This window comes from Chrysoperla carnea, chromosome 5, assembly GCF_905475395.1.
Source record: "Chrysoperla carnea chromosome 5, inChrCarn1.1, whole genome shotgun sequence".
Classification (NCBI taxonomy): Eukaryota; Metazoa; Arthropoda; class Insecta; order Neuroptera; family Chrysopidae; genus Chrysoperla; species Chrysoperla carnea.
In genome coordinates, this window is record NC_058341.1 from 13949268 (window position 1) to 13965519 (window position 16252).

Here is a 16252-nt window from a genome sequence, read left to right on the forward strand (position 1 = left end):
TAAAAAGTTTGATAAAATATTATATTTATCTTCGTTTCGTTCATGAGTTCGTAGGTTAGTTATATAAATGTGAAGATATTTTCATTCTGATACATTTGTAGTTCACTTTGATTTGATCAGGCAGATCCGTTGTGTCTGTATTGTGTTAATGTTGATCAGTTTACAACAATAGAAAAAAACATAACAATGGAAGCATTACAATTTGATGCACAGACAAAAATATTAGCATTAACACAAACTGAAATACCAAAAATTAAAAATGATAATGAAGTATTAGTTAAAGTTGCATATTCTGGAGTTTGTGGAACGGATTTACATATTTTGCAAGTAAGTTGGAAAATTTTTTTAAAAATAAATTTTGTTTTATGTAAGCACCCTTTTAAAGGAGGAGCGTGAAAGATGACCAAAAGAATTAACTTTGTAAATTTTCTGATGACTCCCAACGTTTTATTATAATTTATCAAACTTTTGCTAAAAATAATTCGAAATTCATACAGACTAAAGTCACATATGCGATCTCGAAAACTGTTCATTAAATGGCCGAATAACTGTTTTTTTGAGTACCAACTATTTAGCCTTAATATTGATTTTTATTCAAATCCCGATCTTTTGTAATTTGATTAGAAAATTTAGAAAAATTCTAAAAAATGGAATATAAATAAATTTTGGGCAGTATCTCAGAAACTATGCATTCAATAATCAAATGAACGCTATTTTTTAAATTTTTGGATCAAAATTACTTTATATAGTGAATTTTATCCAAATTGGATTTTTTTGTAATTTTCTTAAGGGAGGAAAAAGAGAAAAACCGCAAACCGCTTTTTGTTTCTGAATTTGCTACATCTTTTTGAGCCTGTTGTCAGTACTTAAATAAATTAAATTGGAAATTAGCAAAATTTTAGTTCCCATGATAAATTTATCGATTTTGGTGCTCAATAAAACAAAAAAAAAGGTACGAGCAACTTTCTTTTCATTATAACTCCGTTTCCAAGGTTTTTGTAATACTCTAAAAAATTGTACGAGATATTTTATTCAAAAATTGCCCAGTTTTTAAGTTATTTAACGTTAAATACTACGAATTTCAATTGTCAATAACTCGGGAAGTGTTGACGTTTCGAAAAATACTTTAATGGAACTTTTTGCTTAGAATTTATACCTCTATTGATTTCCGTTGTCATTTTCAACATATATGTTTCCACTCCCTAGAAGGGGTGGTTACCACCCCCTATAAATTGTATACATTCTACCGTTGCTGAATCTATTTGATTTATAAAAAAATATTTCAAAAGGAAAAAATGTTATTATGATATACCGGTATGCTTAATTATGATAAATTTTTAATTGTGTTATAAAAATCGCAGTTAAAAAATGTCTGATAAGCATGAAATGGATAATTAATGGTAGGTAATAAATCTTTTATGTTCATTTTTAGAATTCAAAGCATAGATGAGACTACAATATATGTGCTACCCAAAATATCAAGAATTTTTTACCTGAAAAAACATCCTAATATCAATAATATTCTTATTCTTATTAATAGAGCAATAAACCGGGTATCTAAGAATCATTTTACATAGGCTGTTATGAATTATTAGGGATTTGAGCAATTCACATTTTTTAGCATAAAATAACAATTAATTATCGATTGCGGTTTTTCCGAAAATGAGTTTAAGCAGAATATTTTTCATTTTGATCAGAAAACTGTCAATATAATTAGCATAAATGATATTAAAATATTGAGTTATTTGCAGGGCCGGATTTAAAATTTTGCCGCCCTTGGGCAGTCGAATAAATGCCGCCCCATCACTGAAATTTCACTCAAAGTTATATAGATTTGATATAGAATTATAACATAACAAAAAGGAGGCGTTTGAGTAGTCTAAAGTGAAAAATATGACTCTTGCTGACATCTATTGGCGAATAACCGAGCAAAGCTCGGTCATCCAGATATTTTTTTTCTTAAATATAGAATAACCCAAAAACGTCGTTAATTTTTCAAAAAGAAAATCCGAATTAAAATTTTTAGATTCCAAAAAAAGAAAAAATCAAATATTACTATATCAAATCTTCAAGAAAATAAATTAATTCAATTATTTCGAAGATTAATTTTTACTTAAGGTGCCAAAATTATAATTTACCCACTTTCGATTTGACAAATAATGTATAAGTTGAATTTCTTAAATTATCCCCTAAATAATAAATGATTAATTGAAAGAATAAAAAATTCCTATAGAGAACTTTTGATGACTATAAAAGAAATTTTTTTCCACTTTCCAAATTTTGCCGCCCTAGAAAATTTGCCGCCCTGGGCACTAGCCCCGAAAGCCCCTAGTGTAAATCCACCACTGGTTATTTGCCCACTAAAAAAATTGTTGAATAGGCAAACAAATTTTTGCCTTCTAAAAGAAGAGTAAAACCACTAGTTTTAGTGGTAATACCACTGAGATTATTTAAACCTTAAGAGTTAACACCCAAAAAAATTGGCGGAGTTATAAACACCCGGTACTTGCATTTACTAAATGCAGTTTAGTAGTCTTCTTGGCTCACGTCTGATGCTTAACGTTTAACAAAGAATTGTAACAGCCTTTTGTATCTATTGCAAAATCACATATGTTTTGAATTATGTATTTCATTTGTGATATCTTTTTAAATATGTTACAAAATCTCTTAGTTCCGTTAAAATTTTTTTTCCTTGGCGACACTTAAAATTCTTTTCTTTGATAAAATTCAATGTTAAAAAACGTCTGTACGCAGACATTCTTTTAACTGAATTTTACATTACCATAAAATTGTTGTATACTTTTTTATGTGCGTAAAGTTTATTTTCTTGTGTTATAAGAGCTAGCAACGTCTAGAAAAAATTGATTTCAAGCTGGATGCTGATTTTAAAATCAATCAAGACATTCTTTTAAATCATAGTCTTTTGGCAATATCTTATATATTATTTCTCCAGCCTGCTCATTTCAAAGCAGGATAATGCTCATTTCAAAGCTTATCACGCTGGCTAATGATGAAAAATAGACTCACGGTCTAAAATTGTACCGCTTTGGAAAAAACAGGCTAGAGAAATAATAATAAGATTTAATTTTGTTATTTTATTTATGCAATTTGTATATTACATCTGTAATAAAATTGCCTATAAGTAAAAAGAAAGTAAATTACTATTGATATTTTGTATCACTTATCTCGAGCCTGTTTTTAGCCACGGGTCGAATTAGTAAATGATAATTGCGAGGGGTCCTCACATTTATATCAATTTAAACAAGTTTATAACTTCACCTTGATATGGTGGTACGAAATCAAACCTTAGTGCAAAATGGCAGATCAGATACTATCTACAGCTGGTATTAATACCGTGATACTGTCTTCTCCAAAGATTAATTCCAATTTTGCACGTCTCACGGACTAATTAATTATCGTATTAGCAACCCCGTAACAGAATTAATAATCCCATAAATAAATATAAATAAATCTAGCAAAACAAAAACAGACTAATTAATTATCATATATGACACTGAATTAATAACCCCGTAAATAAATATTATGAAATGTAGCAAAACAAAAACAAATTCGTTAATAATTTTCTTATCAATATTATTTTTAATTATTTGTTTTGTCATAAAATGATCCCAAATAAACTCCTTTTTATCATTCGATATCATTTTAATAACTGATAACTTACATAATGGTTTAAATACAGAGAATCCCACCCAATTTTTGTTTAATTGATTTTTGAATACTAGTTAGTCCCGAAACCAAAAAAGAATTTGTAATTTCTTCGATTTTTTCGTGTAGGATCCCAACTTTTAAACTTTTTGAGTCAAACATACTAAGTTTTCCCTAAAATTAAGAAAATTGGAAAAAATCAGGAACATTTGTTTGTCTTTGATATGGATTCAAATCAATTTTTAAAGAAACTTATAAAACTCGTCTCACTTTAAGATAGAAGGGGTAGTTTCTCAGATATCTATGTTCGAAGGGCGATATTCAGGGGCAATTTCAATCGATATCTCAGACGATTATCATTCAATACCAAAAAAACCAGATTTACGTGCTTTTTTCAATTAAACGAGATCCGGTGTCAGTAGGCAACGAAACAAATTTAAGAGCAAGAGCTTGATCAATATAAAATTATTGATTACTGTATTTTTAAGTAATTTATGCCTCTCCCTGTATTTAAAAATATAATCTATCATAGAAAAAAAAAGATTTTTAATCACGCGTGACCGTAAACTCTCATAAGTTAAGTCATCCGACAATTGATAACACTATAAAATAATATCTAATAACTTAAGTAATAATCCATGTTTTGATAATATGTTAATAATTTTCATGTTAATACAATTTTCAAGAGCATTAAAAGTATTTCAAAGCACAAGGATTTCAAATTGGTGTTAAATAACAATTTTTTGATAATTGATAAATAATCATGAAAATATCAAAAATTTGGGATTATAAAAAGCCTTAAAATAGAGATAATATTGTAAGAGCATAGAATTCATTAGAACATTTAGAATTTTATAGATTTCATTCACTCAAATATTTTTATCACTCAATTAAATTGATGATCTCATATGAACTCTAGTACAGTATCTAAGTATAAAATCTGTATGCTAGTAATTTTCGAAATTTTTTGGAAAAAATTGGAAATAATTTCCAATTTTCAAGTCAATTGATAACTGGCTAGAGTCTAGACGAAAGAAAGTGTCTCGAAACTTTCAGTAGCTTATTATCTTGAAATATTCATAGTCTTCTAAACAAGAGTATGGCTTTGTGATACGGTGCCCGCTCCTCGTTCAGAAGGTTGTCAGATCGAAGTCAATCACACCAATAAAAATACATGATATAAAGTGAAATGAATTCAGTTCCTACCGGAAGTCCACGAAACCACCCGAGTTTGTTTTTTTTATAATTTATTGCTTATTTTCTTTGAATTTATCTGTAAATTATGAGGGGATAATCCACATACAATTGACGATCTTAAGAATCAATATTTAATTAACACTATTCAATTGTTTGAGGAAAAAACCTTTTTAAATATTATGTATGGCAATTTTCTCGCAAATACCATTACAAACAAAATTTAAACCAGGTATTAAAATTTAAAGTCATAATTTTTACTTATCTTAAAAGATAATACATACTTTATAAATATTTGGTAATATAATTGTTCTTATTTGTGATTATACAAAAATTTCCTTATTATCAACAAAACAAAGGAAATGAAAAGTAATTCCAATCCAAAGTGCTTGTTAAATTCTAAAATTTTTATCTAAGCGGAAATAAACATGATTTAAAAAATACAGGATTTAAAAACTTAAGTTTTCGTTTCCTATACCGCAGTTGTCAAGAAACCACATTATTTGCAGAACTTTGTCAAATTTTAATGGTAAAAAACATTTGTAGCGTTAGTTAGCTAAGCAAATTCCTTCAAAGATTGAAAAAATATCACATTTTTCTTAAAATCGAATATTGCATTTTTATGATTCGTAGATCGAACCACGTAATTGTTGAATTACTCCCCCCCCCCCACATAAGCACATAAGATTTTTTAAATACACCCTACTCCCCAAATTTCCTCTAAGTACTTGTATGTGAAAATCTCTAAGTCAGATAACATGCATTTACAAATGAAAATTTTTTATCACTAAAAATTGGTTTTATTGTGATACTTCTGAGCAGGAAAACTAAAACATCGGATATTCGATGAAATAATACTTTTATGATTGTTACCAAAAAAAGTAAACTTAGAATAACAGTCATTGGTAGTAATATAATCTGCAAGGTCGTAAAAATAAAAATTTTATTCAGAATGTCTAATTAACCGTAAATTAATTCCGTGTAATAATTAACTGAACATATTTGTAAATCCCCTAGAAATATATTTCAAGTTACCACACTTACAAAAATGTAATTGCGTTAGATATACAGACCGTGAGCCTATAATAAAGTCAGGGGTAGCAACTATGGGAAGCAAGGCAATCCCCCCTCCAGAAATTGGATTGCAAGTGAAATGTTCTTTCAATATTTTGGCAACTGGAATAAATATTTGAAAATTTGGTCGAGATATTCTATGATAAATGAATAAAGTCCAAATTGACGTCCTAACTGTGGCCAGAATGTTGTGTTAATGCAAACCGAGCTTTTCGATTTTGATATTTTACTTTGCATTTTTTAAATGTTTGCATGTGCAACCTTTCGACACTTGCCAGCTTCTTTCATATTTTGTATTCTGTTGTGAAAGATGAACATATAAATACGCCGAGCAAAAGTTTACCGAAAAACTAATTTCCGTTATGACTTCCATTAATGCGACACTCGAGAAACGATTAAAATTGCATTAGTCTTTAAACCAAAATTTTATTATTCCTCAAAAAGACAAATAAAATAATCACAAAATTTGACTTTATTATAAGCTCACGGTCAGTTTTTTATAGTGTTATCAATTATTTTATTCAAAAAATTACTTTTTTATTTTTATTAAGACGAAATAATTTTTTAGGGTGAATTTCCTTGCAACCAAAATGGACCTTTTACACCAGGCCACGAATTTTGTGGACAAATTGTAGCGGTTGGTGATCGAGTTAAGACTGTTAAAGTATCAGATCGTGTTGTAGTTGACCCAAATAGGTAAATTATTTAAAATCATTAAATTTTTTTTCTACACCATCCGAAGAACTTTCTTTTAATTTTTCTATCTTTCTTACAGTGGTTGTCACGTGTGTCGATTTTGTCATGAAGGTAATCCACATTTTTGTAAAGATGGTGGAATCAATTTTACATTAGGAATTTTCCGAAATGGTGGCTGGGCTAATTATTGTGTTGTACCTGATAGTCAAGTTCAAAAAATGCCCGATAGTTTAACATATGAACAAGGTAGGCAAATATTACTAAAAAATTCCTTAATTTTTTGAAAACATTGTCCAAAATTGGACAAAATAGTACAAAACTTTTTCCCGATGGGTTGAAGTCACTCAATAATTCGGTGTCTATAATTTTAAATAATGGATTTTCAAAGCAAAGCTACCCACAACCTCTTAACACGATTAAATCGAGTTATAAGAAAATTGGGATCAAGTTGATGCTAAAGTTACTAATAACGAAGATTTAACTCAGTCGGGCTTTAAAGTTTTCGATAAAAGTTTCCTAAAGCGTACAATTGGAAAATCTTTTCGGGCAGATAATTTCGATTACATGAGTCTTCGGTTTCTCGAAATGATTGTTTCATAATTTAGGCAAATTTGACTAAAATTGTCTTGTTTTTTTTTTTAGGTGCATTATGCGAACCATTATCTTGTATAGCCCATGGGTGGGATATAATTGCACCAATAACACTAGGTCAAAAAATTTTAATTATGGGTGCTGGTATTATTGGTAATTTATGGGTAATTAATCTTCATTGTCAAGGACATAAAAATGTCACAGTTTCGGAGCCAAATACAACAAGACTTAATCAAATTAAAAAATTGAGTAAGTTTTTATAATCAATTTTTCAAACAAGAACGCCTTTAATAATACGATTTTAAAAATTTTAGATACCGGATATGAATTAATTTCACCAGCAGAATTAAAAGCCAGAAGTCAAAAAGATAAAAATTATTTATTCGATTTAATTATTGACTGTAGTGGTTATGGACCTGCTATCGAAGAAGGCATTAAACTTTTGGAGTTTGGTGGAAAATTCTGTATTTTTGGTGTAGCACCACCAACTACTACAGTTAGGTAAAGTCAAATTAAATTTAAATCTTTTAACAACCTGTTTCGGATGCTGTTTTTGGATCCAATATAAAATTAATGGCTACCACACACAATGAGATTCAATTGGAACGGAATAATTAATAAAATTTGTCAACAAAATAGCAGATGCTATAGCGTCGCTAGTGTTCCTTTTTCATTAGTCTTAAATCATAAAGGATCCTTAGCTCTTACTGTCAATTTGCCCAAACAATTTTCGTTGTGGCAATATTCATTACAATATCGTTTTTCTATCACTACTCACTTTCTAGAAAAGAATACTTTCCCGGCTGTAAATGTAGTGGGAAGTTGTCATTATTTTAACCATACCATTTGGTGAAATTCTGTTGTTATAACTTTAACCATCCTGTATATTCTTTGAAAAGTATTCAGGCAGATGTTCTTATGAAAAACTTACTCTTCTGCATGAAATAATAAGCTTCACGTTTCTTACCATTAATACTGAAAAATTCAAACTTACTTCAACGTCATTTAAACTTAATTTTTTTTACAGTGTATCTCCATTTGATATTTATGCGAAAGAATTGAAAATCTTTGGAGTAAATATAAATCCGTTCACATTCCCAAAAGCAATTGGCTTATTAGAGTCATTAGGAACCAGGTAAGCTTCACAAATAATAGTATTACTAATAAATCAAGAGCCTGGTGTAGTATTTGAGTCATTTCAGGATTAGAAATTTGAGCCCGCTGAGGACTTTCCTTTCAGGGAGCCTAGAAAATTTTATGATAATTGAACCTCTGACAAAGAAGTCTCTTCATTCTAAAAATCTTCGCAGGGGAAAAAGTTGTAAAGCATGACTTCTAAAATTTCCCGCAGTTCTGATATCATTATTATCAAATCCTACACTTGAATCTAGACCTATAACTTACATAGATTTAAAAAAAATAAATTTTATATTCTTTTCTAGATATTTAACATACGAAAATCTTGGAATTCGAGTCTATAAATTATCTGAATACAAACAAGCTCTAGAAGATTTAAAGAAAGGACAAATTGCCAAAGTAGTTTTTAAATTATAAAGAAGAAAAAAACGACAAAATTACAAATGTAAAAATTTTTTTTATTGTACTATTTGTAAGAATTACACAAAATGGTTTATATTAAAATTAATAAATAAATTTTACAAAATGGAGGGATTTACTTAATATCATAAAATTTTCCTTTCAAAAAAAATCAATCATTAATAAAATGAGACTTCCCAATCCAGAGTTAGTGTCTTTTTTTTTTTGTTTTGAAAATTTTGTTCGATAATAGTTATTGCTTTGTAAAAATAATACATTAAAATCACGGTACCCACAATTTTCTTTATCAAACGCTAAAATTTTTGTATTTACAATCCAAAAGCCACAATATTCCAGTTAATTTGGCAATTTTTTTCTAAGAATTTTCCTAATATCGATCTTGATTGAGTATTGGGCGATATCTTAGACTATGCATCCATTTTGTTCAATTGATTGAATTTTTACTGGCGTTCGATTTAGTAGGCTTCTAGATTCCGTGGTTTATCGGATTAGTATCAAAAATTTTTTCACAATCAAAACACAATGATTTCAAAGAAACGCTTTCACCAATTTTTTTTATTAAACATTTACGAAATTTTTTATCCTATAATGTTTTTCAACATTTTTTTAAAACGATTGTCCCTTGTACGATGTCCTGTTGATTGTCCGTTAAGTTACAAAATCAAAATTTTTTTGGACATGTACAAACAAGATCATTGTCTTTTATAATAAATTTTAATATTTACAAAATTAAAAAATATTTAATGTCATTTTGTGTAAAATAACGTCTCGGGTGAAAGTGCCACATAAAGGAATAATTAAAATTATAAAAATATATTCACAGGTCTCGATAATTAATAGTTTCAAAACTACTGTATTTAAGGTAAATTTAAAACATTTAAAACTAGAATAAAAAAACATAATAAAAACGGTTTTGAAAAAAAAACCACACAAAAATGAACACAAAACTATCAAATAAACCGTTTGAAAATTTGTAAGTAATTGAGATTCAATGATTAAAATTATTTAAAAATATATAAAAATTATCCAATATTTCATTTAAAGATGCTTTTTTACTCTTCATTTCAATAGCCAAATCAAGACAGTGTTTATTTTTCACGCTCCAATTTGGAAATTAAAATCGTTAAGACAAAGCATAAAAAACACCTTAAATTGAAAATATTATGTGTGCAATTATATTAATATATTTCGGTCCCGTTTCAGCTATTATTTTTAAACAAAATATCGTTTATATATTACAATTATCAGATATGAGATTTCTTAATTAACATTTCTTAACGAAATAAGATATTTTTAGTAGATCTAAATCACAAAAGTTACAAAACATGGGGGTAGTAATGATATTTATTATTTATTCAGTCGAAACTACAGATATTAAGAATAATTCAGAAAATACAACCCTTCACAACGTAGAGAGTTTTTACCATCACAAAATTTCATACTTTACAAGAGCTGCAAGAGTTTTTCTTATCATTTCAGTAAAGTCGGTTAAAAAACAGCAATTCGAGTGGCTTCGTTATACTTCGGCTACCTCCGTAGATACACTGAGTTTTCAAGTAAATTGAATATACAATTCTTTCATACGAATTAATGTATTTTCACGCGTAAACATATTGTAAACAAAATTTGAAATTTCGCTCTTGCCGCTTACGCAATAGCATGAGATTTTCACTCATCAGAAGAATAATGATTGAGGTACGAAAGACGACCAATCTGAAGGGTTAACGGTGGCATAACGGAGTATATTCATTACGATTTTATAGAAAATTTCATAATACTAGTTTGGAATGTAGATATTTTGACATATAAATGCCGTTTTGGATATAAAATTCACTCAAGTTTCGAATACATGATCGTTGTTCTGACCAAAGCGATAAATGTGCTCTATTTTCTTGTATTTATTCTTAATATCTTTGATATTCCACCCATCGTACAGACTTTAATAAGATCTATTAAAAATATTCAGTAAAAGCAATATTTCGATTTTTTTACAAAAATTCGAAATAATTAAGAGAAGAAAAGTGTACACAGAAATATTGTTTTCCCGAGGAAAAACAAAAAATATGAGTATTCTAAAAACTAATAAAGTGTGTCCCCACGTAAAATTCATTGTACGTCATGTCTAATTATTATGTCAAGTCTTTAAAGAATCTTTAATTTTCTTTACAATGTTTAATTATTTAACTATCTATGTAAAAAAATAATATTAGCAACAAAAATATTCAAATATAAAAAATTTTAAACTTTTTCATTTTTATATCCTAAAAAGTGTCATTCATTTTTGTTTTGTCAATAAAAAATATACAATTTGTTATGGTTTTTGCAATAAAATAGTTTAATTTCTATATCGGTGATATTTTTTAGAGGCTTCTACACCTAAATGGGGTCAATAGAATCGAGTTACGGCTTTATTTCTGTCATTAATTTTCACGGTTTTACTTACATCAGGTTTTTTTTTTTTTTTTTTTTTAGATATATCTTAAAATATTGCAATAAAAAAAAAAATTAATTATCGATTTTTACATTAATAAACAAATATTTTCTAAGAAATTCTTGAAATCCTTCGAAAAAAATTTAAATATTATGTGTAGAAGCCTTGAAATACTTGTTTTCAAAAACTGAAAGTATTTTAAAATTTTATTTAATGGCGAACTCGAAACAGCACGGTATGTCACAAATATAAAAATTAGACTACGAGCAATTCAATTTCATCCTAATAAAACCATTTTTTTTTTAAAGGTTCATATAAATAATTTGAAAAAAATTAATAGAATAATTTTGTGCCAACTAATTTCCGTAATTAGATAAGTAGCCATTGCATTACTTGAAATGTAATCCCAACGTAACATGCCAGGATAATTAATGTTTGGTGTAGTAATTTCTGGAAAAATTTAAACAAAATTTATTTAGAAAATTAATCATTTTAATCTCGATGCTCGTCAGCATATGATGTTATCGAATATAGCCGTTGAAAGACATACAGTCTGCTTTTTTGAAAACACAAACTAGTGATACTTTTTAACGCTTAATGTGATGATCCCAGTTGTGTGAATGTCATTGATGATCCTAGTTGTAGGGCCATGTTATTTGCACCTGTAAGGAATAAGGTTTAGAATGATTGGGTTCGGAACCTTGGATCCATCAATCCTGTGAAGCTGTGAGCTTTCTGCGTGGCGTCTGGCCTCGGCAGAATCCTTTAGCTTCATATGCCTAAAATAGCATATCTTCTTCGGAGGCGTCTCAAGGAGGGCGCAGATGCACTAACTCAGCAAAAATATTGTTTCCTATTTTATTTCCTTTATCTTTTACTAGGAAATGACGTAGTTTATAGCCTACTTCATTATTTAACGCCTAACAACGCGTTAATTTTGCATTAAAAACTATCTATATTCTGAATATTCAAAAGGGCAGGCTGTATTCTTTCATTCATTTATTTCTGTTATAATCGTACATCGTGTTCTAACAAGCACCCAGACGAATTATTTTATAATAAAACGAAACACAACATTGAAAAATACATTCTACTTCAAAATAATAAAACTTACTTGATAACGAAGGCAAATATTACTGATAAAAAGATGACTCCTATACTGCAACTAATTTGAGTGGCAGTTCCATAACGTGCTTGTCCACAGGCCGGCGGGCATACAGGAATAACACTCTCTATATAAACACGGTGCAAGCAACAATAATATTAAGCAATCGATTCTTTCAACATTCTTAAATAAAACTTAATTTAAAAAATATAGTAATTCTAGCCATTTTAATTTTACATACCTACCCATTTAGGAGCGCATTAACATGAACCTTAAAGAAACTACACCATTTTTGACAAAAAATAATAATAGCCATTTTGTAAATTTTCTTACCATGCTCCATTTCAAATTTTATTTTATTTTCAAATGGATTTAAACTAAGAACCAAACTACGGAAAAACTCTCGTAAATAAACAAAATTCCAATTAATTTGAAAGGAATAAAAATTTTGCATTGCAAAAGAAGAATGGAGAAAAAATATATTTTAGAAACTAACATACAGTATTGACTTTAGACAAATATTTTCTAAGACATTGCCGAAAATCGATCCGAGAAATCGCTTTATATGTATTATGTTCATACATAAAAATTTGCAAGCGCTTCATTTGAAAGTTATCATTCGCACTCGCGTATATTTAAGATTAACAGTCGTACCATCACTATTCTATTCTACAAAAATTACCTAGGAAAAAAATACCAATAATAGAGTTTTACTTTTTGTTTCGCCGTAGTCGGTTATAAATAATTCAAATAATTACCACTAACAAAAACTTTAATCTTAAAAATACATTCTTAATAATCAGAAAGCAAAATTCACTAGCTCTTTTAAATTCTATATAACTGAAAAACTAATTAAAACGAGTCTGAAAACTTTGTTTTCAAGAATACACGAATCATTTCCATGCAACATTATCTTAAACTTCTAACATTAAAAATAATTATCATTCAAATGATTTAGAAACTTACCAAATAATTCAACAGTGGTTTCACTAGATCCAAGACGATTTGTTGCCTTGCAAACGTATTTACCATATTGTCGTTTTTCGATCGTGATTATACGTAAAGTTGTATCAGTAAATTCGTCAGCGGTGGCGAATTGGGAAATTCTAAGCAAAACAAAATTACAAAAACCAATTAAGGAGTATTCAGATGGTTTACGAACCTAAAGAAGTTCGTCGAAATCGACGAAAGTATTGCAACCTTTAACGTGATTAATCAACTATAATTCAAGAGCGAAGAAATATTTGCCACCATGGGGTGCCAAGTTGATTTACAAAGACTAAGAAAAAGAAAAAGGGGGTATGTATATATTTATGAGAGAGCCGCACACAGAGGGAATGTCAAGGTGATTTACGTTGAAGACTAAAAATCGTTTAAGATTATCGGTTAGTTTACGACATATTTACCTGTAATGTTGATTGTTTGATAATTGAACATCGTCTTTTACCCAAACAATAGCTGGGGGAGGATACGCGACAATATGACATTCCAAATCCATATCATACTGTAAAGCTTGTCCTAAACGTGGTCTAGGTGCAGTAATCACAGGAGCAAATTCAACTTCAACAGCAATATTACCTAAAATAATCAAAAAGTTAATAGTTATTCTCCAAAACGCAACAAAAAATAATTATACAGGAGACTACTTACGTCTTGCACCTTTACCGACACCATTTTCAGCAACACAATAATATGTACCACGATCTTCTTTACGAATTGCTGTAATTTTTAAAATGTGACCACGATAGATACTTCCACCAGTTGGTAAAATTGCATTATTTTCACGACGCCATGAAATTCTTGGTGGTGGGAAACCACCAGCGTAACATTCCATTACGACGGCTATAATAAAAATATTCATTAATTACTAGGGTGAAATGTCTTTCAGAGCATTTGGGGCATACCAAATGTATTTGATTTAGTTATAAATATGGAGCGGTACAGGGGAAAATAATTTAATATGGATCAAGTACTCGGAAACGCTCATTCCGGAGTTATAGGCGTTAGATACTTTTGCAAGTTTCAGATTTTTATCAAATTCGTTGGATTGAAAAATACTCATAATTTTTGTTTGAAATTAGGTAAAAAAAACGCCGAACTTCTCTTTTTTTTATATTTACATCGATGATTCGTAAAAAATCGTTCCAATTTTCGGTATAATTTCATAAATTAAAAGAGAGATGTCGCTTTTCTCGGCTCATTGATGTAATTAGAATTTCTCTACCATCAAATTAACAACTTTGTGCCCATAATAGTTTTCTTTGAACCCTCTTCCAAAAAGCATTACTAAGTTCACAATGTTTTTTACAATTAAAATACAAAATTTATTATAAACTTACGTTGTCCTTCTGATACAACTATCGATCTGGTTGAATTATCAGAAATGATTGGTTCACGACGAACTTGTAATTCCACTTCAGCTGATATTTTATTCGTGGTCGAAATAATAATCTGGCATAGATAAAATCCAGCATCCGTTTCTTGAATATCCTTAATTTGCAACGTATACGTAGAACTGGCTGTATCATAACGTAACGCAAATCGAGAATCTCGTATAATTAAACCACTACCCGTTGAAATCGGTAATAATTCTTGGGATTTTAAACGATCATATTTAACCCACAAAACTGGATACTCTTGTGCATACTGAACCGAACAATCTAATTCGGCGGTACCTCCAATATCTTTAATTTGTTCTTGCGAAATATACGAAATTGTTGGCGTTCGTTGTCCATTTACTATACGGAAATTGAAAAAATTATGAATAATTTAAAATAAAATACTTTTTCCTCCGAGGTGTGTCTCTTTTTATTTCAAAACAATTGAATATAGTTATTTAAAAACAAAAGATATCGTTATTAAAATTATTCATTTGTTTTATTCTTTATCGTAACTTTAACTTTATAATAATTTAATAAATAAAAAAATGAAAAATACATACCTTTTAAGGTAAATATACACAAAAATAACACACAAACACCTGAAATAGACGCCATCTTTCACACATATGCACACACCCGTTTACAAGCCAAAAAGGTAAATCTACTTTTGTTTACATAAAAAATTTAAAAGCCTTTAGGTTTTCACCTTAAATTTCGTTATGTTTGCGCATACACCAAACTTTAAATTTCAACTTTGAAACTTGTTTTCTACCAATTTCTTTAATAAAGTTAATAAAAAGAAATTATTTACTGATAAAAATTATCTCCTTTAAAAAATTATTAATTATCCTACTCTTTTTTTTCTCTCAGGAGTTGAGTCATAAAACTTTTTCATTCAAGTCATATGTTACATGTTGTAATATGAGTAATTTATTAGGAATCTTTTTATAAATTAATGAGTAATTCTAATAGTACAATATAATATCTTCATTTAAATGCAACAAAAAAACGACTGAACGACAAATTATTATTAGTTTAATTTAATTAAATTTATTATATTTAAAAATTGATATAATTTTTATTCGGGTCGAATAGGTCAGAGTATTCTCTGATAATAGGTCTTTGTAATATACAGACAGCATATTCACAAAAATATGTGGAGGATCATTTAATATCAATAAATAAATATAATAATCAATTTTAGGGGAAGTGAAAACAAACAATTGACTGAGTTAATTGTTGAAATACCATGTATAGATAGTTTTGATGACGCAATTGTTTGTTTTTTGACGTCACGTAAATTAAGAAAGATTTCCACTCTTAAATAGCCACACACACATAACTGATATTCTCATATTAATACATACTACAAAATTTTCACCTAATTAGCGCATTCGTGGGTAAACAGTGATGTTTACAAAAAAATGTTTCAAACAAAAGTTGTTTATTTTTGTATAAGGAATATTTTTTACATTTAAACATTTGTTCTATCTTTAACGGTTTACAAGATGAGTCCTACGGACCCAAGACCCAATTGACCTATATTGCTCATATTTA

General features: G+C 28.7%; 2 protein-coding genes across 2 annotated transcripts; one reads left to right on the forward strand and one right to left on the reverse strand.

The window, feature by feature from the left end:
• The first annotated feature begins 85 nt into the window (after positions 1–85).
• On the forward strand, positions 86–8779 carry LOC123300054 (D-arabinitol dehydrogenase 1-like). Its single transcript, XM_044882524.1, has 7 exons — positions 86–327; positions 6503–6630; positions 6710–6876; positions 7273–7470; positions 7536–7722; positions 8249–8356; positions 8664–8779. The coding sequence occupies exons 1-7, from the start codon at positions 187–189 to the stop codon at positions 8773–8775; spliced, it is 1041 nt and encodes a 346-aa protein (XP_044738459.1). The 5' UTR covers positions 86–186; the 3' UTR covers positions 8776–8779.
• Positions 8780–11324: 2545 nt separating this feature from the next.
• On the reverse strand, positions 11325–15481 carry LOC123299792 (lachesin-like). Its single transcript, XM_044882148.1, has 7 exons — positions 15256–15481; positions 14654–15052; positions 13965–14156; positions 13721–13892; positions 13281–13420; positions 12324–12441; positions 11325–11659 (listed from the first exon to the last, which is right to left on the reverse strand). The coding sequence occupies exons 1-7, from the start codon at positions 15308–15310 to the stop codon at positions 11638–11640; spliced, it is 1098 nt and encodes a 365-aa protein (XP_044738083.1). The 5' UTR covers positions 15311–15481; the 3' UTR covers positions 11325–11637.
• Between the last annotated feature and the right edge of the window lie 771 nt (positions 15482–16252).

Bases quoted from the DNA above. Each gene is read 5' to 3' on its own strand.
- LOC123300054 (XM_044882524.1), top strand. From the start codon at position 187: ATGGAAGCATTACAATTTGATGCACAGACAAAAATATTAGCATTAACA. The intron at 7,471-7,535 runs GTAAGTTTTTAT...TAAAAATTTTAG, and splicing joins TAATCAAATTAAAAAATTGA to ATACCGGATATGAATTAATT. The intron at 7,723-8,248 runs GTAAAGTCAAAT...TTTTTTTTACAG, and splicing joins CCACCAACTACTACAGTTAG to TGTATCTCCATTTGATATTT.
- LOC123299792 (XM_044882148.1), bottom strand. From the start codon at position 15,310: ATGGCGTCTATTTCAGGTGTTTGTGTGTTATTTTTGTGTATATTTACC. The intron at 14,157-14,653 runs GTAAGTTTATAA...TTTTTATTATAG, and splicing joins AGTTGTATCAGAAGGACAAC to CCGTCGTAATGGAATGTTAC. The intron at 13,421-13,720 runs GTAAATATGTCG...TGTTTTGCTTAG, and splicing joins TCAAACAATCAACATTACAG to AATTTCCCAATTCGCCACCG.